This window comes from Paramisgurnus dabryanus, chromosome 3, assembly GCF_030506205.2.
Source record: "Paramisgurnus dabryanus chromosome 3, PD_genome_1.1, whole genome shotgun sequence".
NCBI lineage: Eukaryota > Metazoa > Chordata > Actinopteri > Cypriniformes > Cobitidae > Paramisgurnus > Paramisgurnus dabryanus.
Window position 1 is genome coordinate 27,509,864 of NC_133339.1, and position 15,677 is coordinate 27,525,540.

General features: G+C 37.0%; 2 protein-coding genes across 10 annotated transcripts in view; both read left to right on the plus strand.

Moving 5' to 3' along the window:
• Positions 1-12,587, plus strand: part of saxo3 (stabilizer of axonemal microtubules 3) — a 29,626-nt gene extending 17,039 nt beyond the window's left edge. The window contains exons 2-5 of the mRNA XM_065274025.2: positions 10,029-10,208; positions 10,318-10,434; positions 10,779-10,867; positions 12,074-12,587. Of these exons, the coding sequence (XP_065130097.2) occupies positions 10,029-10,208; positions 10,318-10,434; positions 10,779-10,867; positions 12,074-12,425 (738 nt within the window). The 3' untranslated portion in view covers positions 12,426-12,587. The remainder of the gene's footprint in view (positions 1-10,028; positions 10,209-10,317; positions 10,435-10,778; positions 10,868-12,073) is intronic.
• Positions 12,588-13,528: 941 nt separating this feature from the next.
• The window catches only part of kcnc3a (potassium voltage-gated channel, Shaw-related subfamily, member 3a), a 61,908-nt gene continuing 59,759 nt past the window's right edge, over positions 13,529-15,677 (plus strand). For all 9 annotated transcript variants that reach the window (XM_065277612.1, XM_065277590.1, XM_065277597.1 and 6 more), the window contains exon 1: positions 13,529-14,385. In XM_065277612.1, the coding sequence (XP_065133684.1) occupies positions 14,324-14,385 (62 nt within the window). In that variant the 5' untranslated portion in view covers positions 13,529-14,323. The remainder of the gene's footprint in view (positions 14,386-15,677) is intronic.

Genomic DNA, 15,677 nt, shown 5'->3' on the forward strand with positions numbered 1-15,677 from the left:
TATATTGTGTATCGCTGACATAGTCAGGTACTGCAGTCGAGGATGACAATGATGATGATGATCCTTATGACGATGACAGGGTCTTTGATGGACAACGTCTCCAAGTATGTACAAAGCTTAATTTTTCTTTTTAAATATATATTTTCAAAACTGTTAAGCCACCAGGATCAGTTGGGGTCATGATGCATACATGTTTACTGTTATTACCTTGTCTATTCTGTTGTGCCTCCCTGACATTCAAATTGCTGGGGAATGTATTTTCTTTCTTTATTGTTAGACACCATTTTAAATAGTTTTCTCATCAGACACTTGCACCACCTGACATACATGTTTAAGATAACAAACCATAAAATAATAGGCCTGTGTTATATTTAAATGTACTAAATTGAATTCAATAAAGTGATATATTTTATAATATCTTTAATTATTTTAAAAGGAAATGCACTTGAAAACAAAAATATGCACGTCATGTCATTGACCCATACACAGAGATTCCTTTACTACTGCTTTGCTACATTAAGTTGCAACATTACAGTCTTTAATGCATCAGTGTAAGAGTATAATTTCGTTTTGTATTTCACTCTTACAGTCAGATCCTGCAGACAACGATGATGATGAAATCTCTGATGGACAGCGTCTCTTAGTATGTACACAAAAACTTTGCACGGCTACACCTCATTAAAAGCTGAATAACTTTACAATCTTTAATGCGTCAGTTTAAGAGTATAATTTCGTTTTGTATTTCACTCTTACAGTCAGATCCTGCAGACAACGATGATGATGAAATCCCTGATGGACAGCGTCTCTTAGTATGTACACAAAAACTTTGCACGGCTACACCTCATTAAACGCTGAAAAACTTTACAGTCTTTAATGCGTCAGTTTAAGAGTATAATTTCGTTTTGTATTTCACTCTTACAGTCAGATCCTGCAGACAACGATGATGATGAAATCTCTGATGGACAGCGTCTCTTAGTATGTACACAAAAACTTTGCACGGCTACACCTCATTAAAAGCTGAATAACTTTACAATCTTTAATGCGTCAGTTTAAGAGTATAATTTCGTTTTGTATTTCACTCTTACAGTCAGATCCTGCAGACAACGATGATGATGAAATCCCTGATGGACAGCGTCTCTTAGTATGTACACAAAAACTTTGCACGGCTACACCTCATTAAACGCTGAAAAACTTTACAGTCTTTAATGCGTCAGTTTAAGAGTATAATTTCGTTTTGTATTTCACTCTTACAGTCAGATCCTGCAGACAACGATGATGATGAAATCTCTGATGGACAGCGTCTCTTAGTATGTACACAAAAACTTTGCACGGCTACACCTCATTAAAAGCTGAATAACTTTACAATCTTTAATGCGTCAGTTTAAGAGTATAATTTCGTTTTGTATTTCACTCTTACAGTCAGATCCTGCAGACAACGATGATGATGAAATCTCTGATGGACAGCGTCTCTTAGTATGTACACAAAAACTTTGCACGGCTACACCTCATTAAAAGCTGAATAACTTTACAATCTTTAATGCGTCAGTTTAAGAGTATAATTTCGTTTTGTATTTCACTCTTACAGTCAGATCCTGCAGACAACGATGATGATGAAATCCCTGATGGACAGCGTCTCTTAGTATGTACACAAAAACTTTGCACGGCTACACCTCATTAAACGCTGAAAAACTTTACAGTCTTTAATGCGTCAGTTTAAGAGTATAATTTTGTTTTGTATTTCACTCTTACAGTCAGATCCTGCAGACGACGATGATGATGAAATCTCTGATGGACAGCGTCTCTTAGTATGTACACAAAAACTTTGCATGGCTACACCTCATTAAACGCTGAAAAACTTTACAGTCTTTAAGGTGTTAGTTCATCAAAAAATCAAAATTATGTCATTAATGACTCACCCTCATGTCGTTCTAAACCCGTAAGACCTCCGTTCATCTTCAGAACACAGTTCATCAAAGTACATCACATCATCAAAGTAGTCCATGTGACAACAGAGGGTCAGTGAGAATTTTTTGAAGCATCTAAAATACATTTTGGTCCAAAAATAACAAAAACTACAACTTTATTCTACATTGTATTCTCTTTCTGATCTGTTTTCTGTCCGCATTCACAACTCGTAGTGACGCTGCTGACGTAAGGCGCTGCTGATGTGTATCTGGCGCGCGCGAGATTCGTTTACTGTCTAAGGGAGACGCACGCTGTGTTCAAGCTATTGTACATTGTTGTATTTTGGTATTGCTATATTTTTAAAAAATGGTGCGTAAGTGTGCATGACACGGATGTCCTAACGCCAACGAAGCTCGCGCGATAACAGCAGCGTCACAACTGAGTCGTGAACGCGGACAGAAAACAGACCCGGATGCAGAATAAAGTCGCAGGTTTTGTTACTTTTGGACCAAAATGTATTTTAGATGCTTCAAAAAAATTCTAACTGACCCTCTGATGTCACATGGACTACTTTGATGATGTTTTTATAGCCTATGTGGACATGGACAGTATACTGTACAAACTTTTTCAATGGAGGGACTGAAAGCTCTGACTAAATGTAAAACATCTTAAACTGTGTTCCGAAGAGGACTGGACGAGTTTGGAACAACATGAGGGTGAGTCATTAATGAGATTTTTTTAGATTTTTCGATGAACTAACCCTTTAATGCATCAGTTTAAAAGGATAAATCTGTTTTATATTTTACTCTTACAGTCAGATCCTGCAGATGACGACGATGATGATGAAATCTCTGATGGACAGCGTCTCTTAGTATGTACACAAAATCTTTGCACTGCTACACTTCATTAAAAGCTGAATAATTTAACAGACTTTAATTTATCAGTTTAACAGTATAATTTTGTTTTGTTTTTCACTCTTACAGTCAGATCCTGCAGATGATGACGATGATGAGATGTTTAATGGACAGTGTCTACTAGTATGTACACAAACACCTTGCACTGCTATACTTCCTTAAAAGCTGAATAGAAAACGCCACAGTTTTTCCATATTTCACTATGTTCTTCCATCAAATTAGACGAGTTAATACATACCTCTCCTGTCTCAATCCGTGCACTTAAAGGAATAGTCTACTCATTTTCAATATTAAAATATGTTATTACCTTAACTAAGAAGAGTTGATACATCCCTCTATCATCTGTGTGCGTGCACGTAAGCGCTGGGGCGTGCTGCGACACTTCGATAGCATTTAGCTTAGCCCCATTCATTCAATGGTACCAAACAGAGATAAAGTTAGAAGTGACCAAACACATCAACGTTTTTCCTATTTAAGACGAGTAGTTATACGAGCAAGTTTGGTGGTACAAAATAAAACGTAGCGCTTTTCTAAGCGGATTTAAAAGAGGAACTATATTGTATGGCGGAACAGCACTTTTGGGAGTACTTCGACTCGGCGCAGTAACACTCTCCCTCTCCCATTATGAGAGGGAGAAGGGGAGCGGATTTTTCAAGCGAGTTGAAGTACTCCCAAAAGTGCTGTTCCGCCATACAATATAGTTCCTCTTTTAAATCCGCTTAGAAAAGCGCTACGTTTTATTTTGTACCACCAAACTTGCTCGTATAACTACTCGTCTTAAATAGGAAAAATTTTGATGTGTTTGGTCACTTCTAACTTTATCTCTGAGTGGTACCATTGAATGAATGGGGCTAAGCTAAATGCTATCGAAGTGTCGCAGCGTGCTCCAGCGCTTACGTGCACGCACACAGATGATAGAGGGATGTATCAACTCTTCTTAGTTAAGGTAATAACATATTTTAATATTGAAAATGAGTAGACTATTCCTTTAATCACTGTACAGCATGTCGTGCACATGTTAGCATTTAGCTTAGCACTATTCATTCCTTAGGATCCAAACTAGGGTGGCCATTCATGCCAGTTCCGCCAGACACGTTCCTAACAGGTTTTCGGGTTCGTTCTCCGGAAGTCGCGTTGGTCAACCGCATACGTCATCAAGGTTTAATATTTCGGGTTTAATTTCAGAAAAGCAACAGTTACATTTCAAGGTAAGAATGAAACTACAATGATTGTATGTCTTAAAAGAAATAAATCTTAATTTTCTAATGTATTTTAACTGAAATGTGAGAACCTTGATGACGTATGCGGTCGAGCAAAGCGACTTCCGGAGAACGCACCCGAAAACATATTTAGGACGTGTCTGGCACGAATGGCCACCCTAATCCAAACAAGGATAAATTTAGAAGTCTTTAAATACTTCCATCATTTCCCTATTTAAAGATGGTTACATGAGTAGTTACAAAAGTATGTATGGTGGCACAAAATAAAACATGGCGATTTTCACTGCAGCACTTGCAACACTTCGACCTTGAAGCAGGCACAGTAATATCATCACTCCAGAGAACGCAGAGGGAGAAGGGAGAGGTGGAGTGATCATATTACTGTGCCGAGGTCGAAGTGCTCTTCCGCCATAAATTAAGTTTTTTTATCTGTTTTATTTTGTTGTTACACATGTAACTGTCTTTAAAAGTGTTTGGTAGCTTCTAAAGTCTTCCCTGTTTGGATCCTAAGGAATTATTGGTGCTAACTTAAACACTAACATATGCGCAACGTGCAATACAGTGATTAAGTGCACGGATTGAGGTATTAAATCGTCTTAAGTTGACAGAAGAACATGGTGAAATATAGAAAAACTGTGGCGTTTTCCTTTATTAACTTTCTGCATCAGTTGAAGAGGATAATTCTGTTTTGTATTACAGTCAGATCCTATGGACGATGATGACGATGATGAGATGTTTGATGGACAGCGTGTCCTAGTATGTACAATTTACTTCATTACTTTAAAGATTGAACATGACAATAATCCAACTCAAACATTTCTTTATGGTCATTTTAGTTTGCAGTAAATATTATCAGCAACATTTCCAACATAATACGATGTGTGAGTAAGAAAGTTTTTTTTTTTTATCTAGTCTGATCATACATCACGCAATGGCAGCAATGACAGGAATGATGAAGAACCATGTTTCCAGGTGTGTATTTATTATTAACGCTTATGAATTCATATGACAAACCTTTTGAGGTGCAGAAATCTGTAAAAGAAATGGTTAAAATAGACAATGTGACTTAAGTGGTTCAACTGTAATGTTATAAAGGTACGAGAAAACATTTTGTGTGCAAAAACAAAACAAAAATAACTACTTTATTCCACAATTTTAACCGTTGTCATACATAGTAAACTCAGTGCAGCGTTTTCTTGTTTATGCCTGAAAGCCGGCATTATTGAACGAAGCTGAACATGTGAGCACCACAACACATGCATTTGATGCTGACACAGAATAATGAACCGGCAAATGGACGTTAACAAGGAAGCTCATCAAGTTCACTACATATGAAAACGGTTCAAAATGTTGAATAAAGTCTTTTAAAGTCTTAAAGTATTCGTGTCTCTTCATAAAATTACAGGTGAACCACTTTAGTCATGTGTATTTTAACCATGTTGCTGCCTATGTGTGGATCAGATACCTCTTGGATTTAATTCAAAAATATCTTAATTTGTGTTCCAACAATGAATGAAGGTCTTACAGGTAAATAATGACTATTTCATTTTTGGGTAAACTAACCATTTAAAGCCTCTTTACATTGATAATTATTGGTGGTTTTCAATGTTAGCTCTCCTATTTTTTTCTTCATGACCATTGTTTGTTTTTTAGAGAACAGAATTCAACCATCCAGACATGAACAATGAAGCAATCTATCCTGGTGCATCTATCAACAGAGGACAACTTTTATACCTCCTGCTGGCATTTATCCTGCGTCACAACATAAGTGGAAATGGCGTAAAAGATTTGCTCGATCTTATTAATATCATTGTCCCTGGTTGTGCCCCGGCCACCAAGTATTTCTTCGAGAAGTCATTTCTCGTTTTGTCAAAGGCATATGAGATACATCATTACTGCAAAATTTGCCTTCAGTATATTGGCAAAGCTTTCACTCCTTGTTGCAGCAATGGTAGTCAAAATTCAAAAGATAATATGAAAGGTGGAAACTATTTCCTTGTAATGCCCCTGGAGTTCCAGCTCAAGGATGTATTTCAGAACAAAAATTTCTACGAGTCCCTGACAAAGAATTATAACAATCGGATCAATGGGGTAGGTGACATTTATGGCAGTAAAATGTACAGTTCTGCACTTAAAGATTTTATCAAAGACCCAGATAATATATCTCTTTCATTCAATGTAGATGGAGCATCAGTTTTTAAGTCATCAAATTATTCAATTTGGCCAATATTGTGTACCATTAATGAACTACCATTCAGACTGCGCCACAAATATACTCTTTTACATTCTCTTTGGTTTGGCAAGAAGCCAGAAATGGCAACATTGTTAAAACCATTCGTGACAGAATTGAAAAAATTATTTGTTAAAGGCTTTAAATGGTTTGATGAAAATGGATCTGGACACACAAGTAAAGTTTCTCCTGCTGTCTGTATTTGTGACGCGCCTGCGCGAGCTATGGTTCAAGGCTTTAAACAATTCAATGGAAAGTATGGTTGTGGATTCTGTCTCCACATGGGAGAAGTTGTACGGAAAGGTAATGGTTTTACACGAGTGTTCCCACAACTTGGTAATTGTCCTTCAGAACGGAACCATGAAGAAACAATCAGAGAAGCATTCACAGCAACACAACTAGGCAAGGATGTTGAGGGGGTCAAGGAAGCAAGTCCTTTACTCTTACTTCCAAATTTTGACATAATCCAAAATTTTGTACCTGAATACATGCATAATGTATGTCTTGGTGTGACTAAACAGTTTGTAAATTTATGGTGTGATTCTAAAAACTCCTCTTCTCCCTTCTACTTGAAACCAAAGGTTACAAAACAGCTGAACATTGATCTAAAACAAATGAAACCACCAAATGAAATTAAACGCAATCCAAGACCTCTGTCTGAAAGACAGTACTGGAAAGCCTCTGAATGGAGAGCATTTTTATTATTTTACTCTCCATTACTTTTGAAGTCTGTTTTACCAATGCCATATTTTAAGCATTGGTTACTGCTTGTATTTGGAATCTACACACTACTCCAGCCTGATGTCAAAGTTCATGATCTTAACCGTGCCTCTGCCTGTCTCATGCGGTTTGTAGTTGAAGTAGCAGAGTTGTATGGCAAGTGTCACGTATCCTTCAATGTCCATTGCCTAGTTCACTTAAAAGATGCTGTAGAAAAATGGGGCCCATTATGGGTTCATTCAGCTTTCTCTTATGAGGACAACATTGGCATTCTACTTGATATGTTTAATGGTACACAGTCAGTGCCACAACAAATTTTCAAACGTTTTTTCTACCACAAGCATCTTATCCAAAGTTCTGAATTATTCAGCAATGGGTCTCACACTGCTCAGTCACTTTTTACCAAATTAGTCAACAAAGACACATCAGTGATTAAATGCTTCAAGGAAGATAGTGGAGTTCAAGCTGTAGGTCACTTTGTAGCAAGACAACTTTCAATACAAGAGAGACTTTTATTCAGCGACTGTCACATTAATGTTGATGTCAATCTAAAGGAATTTAATAGATGCATAATAAATAACACTGTGTACACAAATGAAGCATATGCAGCTAAATATAGACGTAACAATTCATGTGTCGCCTTAAAAAATGGAGAGCTTGGTTTAATTCAATCTGTTTTGCTTTTTAAGTCCATGTGCAGCTGCTCTACTCCATGCCAGTGTAATGAGATGTATCTGTTAATTTCTAAGTTGAAAAAGGCAACATGTCAGTTGCGATTCTATGATGATTTCTCAGATGTAAATACAACTGGCCATATTTTAAAGCTTCTGAAAACAAATGAAATATTAATATGCAAACCGAATGAAATACTTAACAAATGCTTTTTGCACACAGTTGGTGATTTTTATTATCTTATAAGGATGCCTGTATTTGAGATGTATTAAAGTGTTATTAAAGCTTGTAAATTGTTTGTCATCAGAATCTAATTGCTGTTAATGTAATGTATAAAACTGAAATTATAATATACAGCCCTTGAGCTGTTCAGACCTTATGTTTTTAGTCCTAAGTGTAATCGGTCTAAATCGCCCAAAAGTCAGGGGCTTTTGAGTTTTGGATAAGAGCTTTTTTACATTGTACATTATTGTTGATAACTTCTGGTCTTGATATGTGATGTTTTGTATACCTTGATGTTATTGTATGATTTTTTTTGTCCGCAACCTCCATATATGCATCCAGTTCTTGGAGTAAATGCATTGATAAATAAATTATCAAGGTACTCTACATTTCAGCCTTTTTCTTTTTTTAAGCTGTTTATAGCTACCCAACACCAAGCTATATTGGCATTTTAGATTACTTTTAAAGCAATCAGAAACACCAAATGACAGCCAGGTTTGTACTGAAAATTATTAGACACCGTGGCTATAGCTTTAGATTGAAAATATAGTAAAATGTATTTTTAAAGTATTTTATATTAAATAATATTTAACATGTGTATAGCCAATACTACAGTGTACAGTAAATAATAGACCAGTTAATAGTTAAGTGTGGCCAAGTATGGTAACTCACTTTCAGAATTTAAGCACACACCTTGGATCAGTGGTCAGCCTTTTTTGCTGTGGCACCTATGGAGCAATTGGGGGTTAGGCACCTTGCTCAAAGGCACCTCAGTTCTTTGTGAAGATGGTGGAGGAGAGGGATATTTATTCACTCCCCCACCTACAATTCCTGCTGAGACTCAAACCCGTGACCATCAAGTTACAAGTCTGACTCTCTATCCATTATGCCACAACTTGCCAATTCTAAACAGTAAAGTAATGTGGAATTTGTTATAGTTTAACAATTGACTAGTTAATACTACAGAATGCTGTAGTATAAATTATCAAAGTGTAGTAAATACTATAATATCCTATAGTATACTACAATGCACTATAGTTTACTATAGTAAGAACTAAAGTATACTATGGTACTTACTACAGTTTATCAGTTTACTATAGTTAAAACTAGTGTATGTGTAGTAAATACTATAATATACTATAGTATACTGCAATACACTATAGTTTACTATAGTAAGAAGTAAAGTTTACTATGGTCTTTACTACAGTTTATCAGTTTACTATAGTTAATACTATGGTATGTGTAGTAAATACTATAATATACTATAATTTACTACAGTTTACTATAGTAAATACTAAAGTATACTACAGTATTTTTTCATGTGGGTAGCATCTTCAAAGTAGCCACCATTCGCACTCTTGTCATTTATGCATCTTCCTGACGTCTCACTTTTTTGAGCAATATTGAAGAAAGTTTAATCTATTCTGGCCACTTTAATGGCTGCTTTTTTTTCATTATTTGGTCACCATTATCAATAAAATAAAATAAATTTAAAGAGACTTATATGTTGTAGACAGTTGTCTACAACAGTGGTTCCCAACCTTTTTCACTTCAAGGCCCCCTAGTTGCCCACAACATTTGAAGGCCTCCCACTAACTTAATTTTTTCCACATAAAATAAAATAGAACTTGGAATGACCAGACGTATATTCACTACTAAAATGGCCAAAAAAATAAGAAACATCTTGATTGTTGCTTGTTTAAGTTTATTTTAATGCTTGTTTTGTCCCATTTTTAATCATTTTTATAAAGGCACCCTTGTAAATCTGCTGAGGCTCCCCTGGTTGGGAAGCACTTATAACATGCACCTTCAGAAGAAAAGATCATGATCATGAAGTGTTTTAAAGCTTTGATTTAATTATCCATACATTAGAATAAACTCTATGTTTTAAAATTAAATCAAAACTGTTATATTTTACCATATTCAACGTTGCCCCCCATGGCATTTTATTGAAGCAGCTTTTTGCTTGAGTGATCAAAAGTCATTTTAATCACTCAACCATACACTTTCAGATCAAAAGATCTTTTAAAGTGTTAAATCTCCTTTTTTGTGGCCTAGTATTTGCTAGTGTAATGCTGTAATATATTTTCCACTGCCACAACAGTACTGACTATAAATACTTTCAATCTTTTGTTGCTGGCCCAGAATGCTCCTCTACCCCCTGTCCTCCGCCGGCAGAACGAAGTACCTGTATCTGCTCAATTCACTCTCACCTCACACTCCGCACATGACAGAAAACCATTGACTGGACCACTGCACAATGAAATCTATTCTAAAGCCCCTCCACACTGGACTACACATTTCCTCAATGAGCTGGCACACAGGGTGAGACGTGTGTGCGCGTGTGTGTGAAAGGTTTCTTTGGGGAACGTATTTTTTAATCCAAAGATCTTGTTTGGACCTGTATGTTTGAGATGTGTGTGTTGCTTTGCAGCTAAGAGACCATGTAACAGTGAGGGTTGTCTCTAAACCCATCAGTGAAATGCAGGACAGCTACAGAGGTCAACCAGCACCGTGTGAATCTCTCAATGGACATTATAGCATGATACAGGTGAGATTAAAAGGCTAAGCATTGAAGACACGGATTAGATGTTGTTCTGTTAAATTTAATATCTGTGGTTTGATTATGTACATGTATACCTTTATATATGGTCTGGCTGGATTATAAACTAAGTTACATAAATGAAATAAAATGCATACATTTTACACTATAGACTCCTGATTGGAATATGTTACATCTACATTCATAAAAAAAGGCTAATTCATCCCAAACATCTTAATTAGTTGGCTTTTATAGTCGCCGGAACCAATCAGGCTTTAAGCAGACAGCAGTTTTATATCCAACAGTGCTTCTAGGCTAATGGTATGACTCATACCTCTCTTGATTTGAATCAGGCACTATACAGACAGCTGAATAAGACTCAGTCGCTTGTGCAGGAGCCAATCTGTAGCACAACCAAGACCGACTTCAAGCACTTTAACAGGTAACACTCTACACCACCAGAGGGCAGTGTGAATGCGCGAATGATCTGAGATCAGAAGTGGTGGCTTCTCAAAAGTGATGACAGAGATCAAAGGGTTTGCAGATCTTATCCAATCTCTAGATGTAAGTGCAGAGTAATGCACTACTTGAGTAATCAGCTTTCCGATCCCATTTGAGTGCAACACCCAGAACTTACAGTATATGAAATCTGGCCTCGAGTGAGGTATTTGTTAAAGTTGTATGTCCTGTTTTTGGTGCAGCATTTATGTGTACCTCCACAGGTGCCAACCATTTATGACACTGCCTTTAAAATCCATGTTAAAGCTTCATCATCTAATTTTTAGATTGGGAGAATCAACATTGATTTCACTCTTCCATATACGTCGTTACTCAGTCAGTATTAAAGATATCAAGCTTATATTTCACAAAATGTTCTTAATATAATGTAGGATGATTTTATATAGAAAACAGTAAATCATTTGCAAATCATTTAAGTTATTAACAATTTAACAAAAGTCATTTAATGGGCAGTTTTACATATCAAGGTCATATCATATCAATATTATAAAGTCCTTTCATCTATCTTTAATAGATGATTCATTTTTCATATTTTCATTGTACAGAATGATTGAAATCATTTAGTGAAACATAGGTCATCTCACCCTTTGGCCTGGTCTCCTGAACCTTGTCAGCTCTTGATTGGTGGGTCACATTGATGGCAGCAAGGTCGCAAACACATATTGACACTCATTTACACACCCTTTTTATAGCATGTTTATGTTTTACAGTATATAAGAGATAGGAAATGTTTTGTTTTTATTGTTTGGTCCACCTGTGCTGACTTTACATGAACACAGAATGTAAAGAGCACTTAAATGTGCTTCCGGTCTTTTAGCTGGTAAGATGTTCTTTATCGAGAGAGCAGTGGTTTTTCATGCGTAAAGAAGTTCCTGTGCTAAGGAATCTAGAGCTTTAGTCTTAGTGGACCGTTCCCCAAAGTGTTTCTATTGACTAAGTGATATGTGAGCTAAGTGAATGGTCACCATAGTGATAAGCAAAAAGATAATGGATCCACTAGAACCACTAGAATGTTACTGGTATGTATTAATATTCTGCCTCATTATTCCGCATCATTCTCTTTCATACTAAATTATTTACATTTTTTTCTTTTATAACCATTGATAACTTTTATGTTATTTTATTTCAGGTCAAATTTGACTCCTTGCTCTGTAATGGATGAAGCTACCTTTATTGGAAGCCTTACCAAGAGTGGAGCCCACAGTCGACTTCCTGCTCACAAAGCTCCATCCACTTTATCATGTCAGCCTCGACTGCCTTGCCCACATCTGCCTTTGCCTTACAGGGGTAAAAGTAGTGTGTATGTGGATAGTTTTAAGGCACCTGTGCCTGCACCATTACCTACACGTAATATTGCACATCGTGTGGTGAAACAGCAAGAAAGGGGTAGTAGAGATCCATTACAGGACATTCTAAGTGTCCCCAAAATGTATAGTACAGAGAATCAGATATATGGAAAAAACAAAATGTCTGTGGTGTAGGAAAATACACAAAATAGGATTTGGTTTGATAAAGAATGTGAAAAAATCTAAATGCCTAAATGTAAACGTTTAAGTGTTCATAAAATAGACCTGAAATGTTTTCATCAATTTTGTTTATTGTCTTCTTTTGTCACTCATAGGGGTCAGCAATAAATGGAGAATAAAAAGAAGTTAAGAGTGATTGGCTGAGACATTATTGATTTATTGATCTTCAATATGTGTGTGTATGTGTTTGTATGGGTAGGCCTGTATGTATTCTTTAGCATTCTTGTGTGTGTGCCTGTATGTTTGTGCATTCATTTACATGAAAATCTTTAGCAGCTACATTTTATAGAAAATTGCATGATGATTACAGGAAGCTTGTTGAAAAAATCTGCAAGTAAAGAGGGAAGACCAAGAAGAGAGTGAGAGACAGAAATATCGCTGAGGAGATAGTTGGCTACCTACCAAGGCAACCCACAAAGGTTGCATAGTATTGTATGCTCAACCACTAGCCTACACCACAATCTGGTGACTCGATAAAAGCATGAAGTAAAACTGAGAGAGTGATGGCGGGGAAAAAAGAAAGATGATTTTGCAGAATATTTCAAATTAGTCTGAATTTCATCCCCTCGTCAGTTTCCTCCACCCACTTGGTCTCTCGACATCTTGCACTCTTCCCCCAGCTTTGCCTCCGGCTATGTGCCAGAGAGAGAGAGAGAGAGAATATGGCTGATTTCAGGCCAAATAGGGAGGTTGGATGGATAAAAAATGAGTAACAGGTGAAGGAAAAGATTGTGATTTATCTATTAAAAGCTAATTTGTATGACAAAAATAGTAAATAGCAAAAGGTTGGTCTATCAAGATTTAAATTTCTAGATGAAAGTGATTCTGCACGATTCTGCATATATAGACTTGATCTGGTACCTGTCTATCACACATATATATATATATATTTTTTTTTTGAGTATTCTACTTACCTAATTGGTTTAGATGGACGTAAATAAAAAAGTAGAAATGCTGACAATAGCGACAGGTTTCTCTACTTGGCATATAGATGGTTAAAAGACACAGGGTGGGGTTTGGGGAGGGGGCACCAGCTGCCACCTTTCCCTTTAAAGAGCCAAAGGGAGGGAAAACACAGAGGGATCGCGTGTCATCATTAGATTAAGGACTAAATTGTTTGGAAATACTGATTTTATCTAAAGAAAAACATCAAGGGAAGTAAACGGAACGGAGTGTAAGAACATTTCAACATGCTGTTTGTTCGGCATTAATAATTTCAAACAGGCATCCCAGCCTGCCGCTTACGTTAACTGTCTGTAACACTGGACAACGCGAACAGGTGAAGATACGCAAGAAATGATGCTGAAACTGAGAAGAAAGGGATGGACTGCTAAAAGAGCAAATGTATGAAGATTAGAGAGAGAGAGAGAAGGAGGGAGAGAAAGAGAGAGAGAGGTGTTTCCCCGCTGCACGTTTCCTTCGGCTGGATGGACTGTTTCGTTTAGGGAATAAGAAGTAATTGATTAACACAAGCTTTATTATAGACATAAATGCAAATTTATCAGGGAAAGACATTTACCTAAAACCTGGAAGGATAGCAGTACCACCTGTATATTACGGAAACATGTATTGAAGGGACCAGGGAGGCACATAGGCAAGGTATAACATATGTAGCTTATATTTTTGGCAAGCTTGTCTTTTATATTACCAAAGGAACGAACCGTAGCACAGTGACGTTGCGATGTTTTGCTAGGTGCTGTAGCACGGACATATTACATTATTCATAAACTGTAGCCAGTTATCAAAAATACATCTTGTTCTGCGCAGTCATTCGGACCACACGCCGACAGGACCACTGCTTTCATCCGAAAACTAACTACATTTCACCTAACATTTGTGCTATTTGCGTGTTCATGTGTGTGTGTTCAGTAACACACGCACTGCCCGCACGCGAACAGAGCCAGACGCACAACGAGTAAGTATTTCATATAGGTGTTTGTCTTGTGTTAGTGTCGTGATCTTTTGTACAAGTGTTATTGTATTCTCTGTATGTGTGCCGATGCGGGCCTGTACTCTTTGCCAGACTCAACAAGTAGTCTGCTCTACTTTGTTATCCCCACTTTTCACATTTTCAAAATGCGTTTTGTTAAATGTTAGTGCATGCGGTTTTGGTCTTTTCCTCGGTAAGCCCAAGACATTTCTGGACGTTCCCACAATTTTAAGTCTCCACCCATTCACATACGGTATGCCACCTTGAAAGGTCAATGAATAAGTATGTTTTTTTGTTTTTTTGCTGAGTTAGCATGAATGCCTGTCTGCCTCCCCACCCACCTTATGCAGCTATCAAATGTAAACAGTACTATTTTAATGTTTACTGCTGCTCTTAAATAGGGACTCTGGTATGGTCCCATTCCCTGCATCTCTTGTTATAATATTTTGGATAAGCGTAAATAAAACTAAGAGGGCGATCTCCCTTTTGAAGACTTTAAATGCACATCACAGACTAGTTACACTTTTTAGTTTGTTTCATGTTTTCTCAGTCACTGGCCCCTCCCTCTCTCCCCCTTCACTAACCAACATCCTACAGTGTATGTGCACTACTGTATCCTTTATTACACCACTTTATTACAAAGCTGATCCAAATATAAATTTTTTCTTATAGTGTGACCTTAACTAGTGACCTGAATTGACCCCTTTTTCACCCTCTGTTTTTGATCTCTCTCTCTCTTTCTTTTTGTCACTATACTCCATTCTTTCCCAACGCTAAGAATAGTTTCCATCAAGTTCATGTGTGGTTTGGCTTAACACAATTATATCCCATCCCTCTCCGGCTTCATTCCCTGAGTACTTAATGGGGTACTATAAAGGGATGGTAATTAACCGTAGAGGGCACTTTTATTAATTAGGTTTTAACAAGAGCTGAGATGACGGGGTTGGGTGGGGGGAGTGGGGTTATAACTATCTTAAAAATACTGGTAGTGTTATAAGAATATAGTCATGTGCAGCTCAGTTTTGTCACTGAGTCTTTTAAGCCCCCTTCCCTCTATCTAAAACCTTTCTGTTCTCAGCAGTCAGAGCTGTGATTCGTTTTAAAGCGAGGGGCCAAAGCCTGACTGATGACCTTCAGAGTATTGTGTCTGCATGTTTTCCACTGTGTAGTTTATGTTGCAATTACACAGCATAAATTCGAGCAATTAATTGCGCTGTGCGCGTACATTTTTTTGTAAACGTGTCTATTCTTGTGTGAGCAGCACGCGTCCTTGTGCT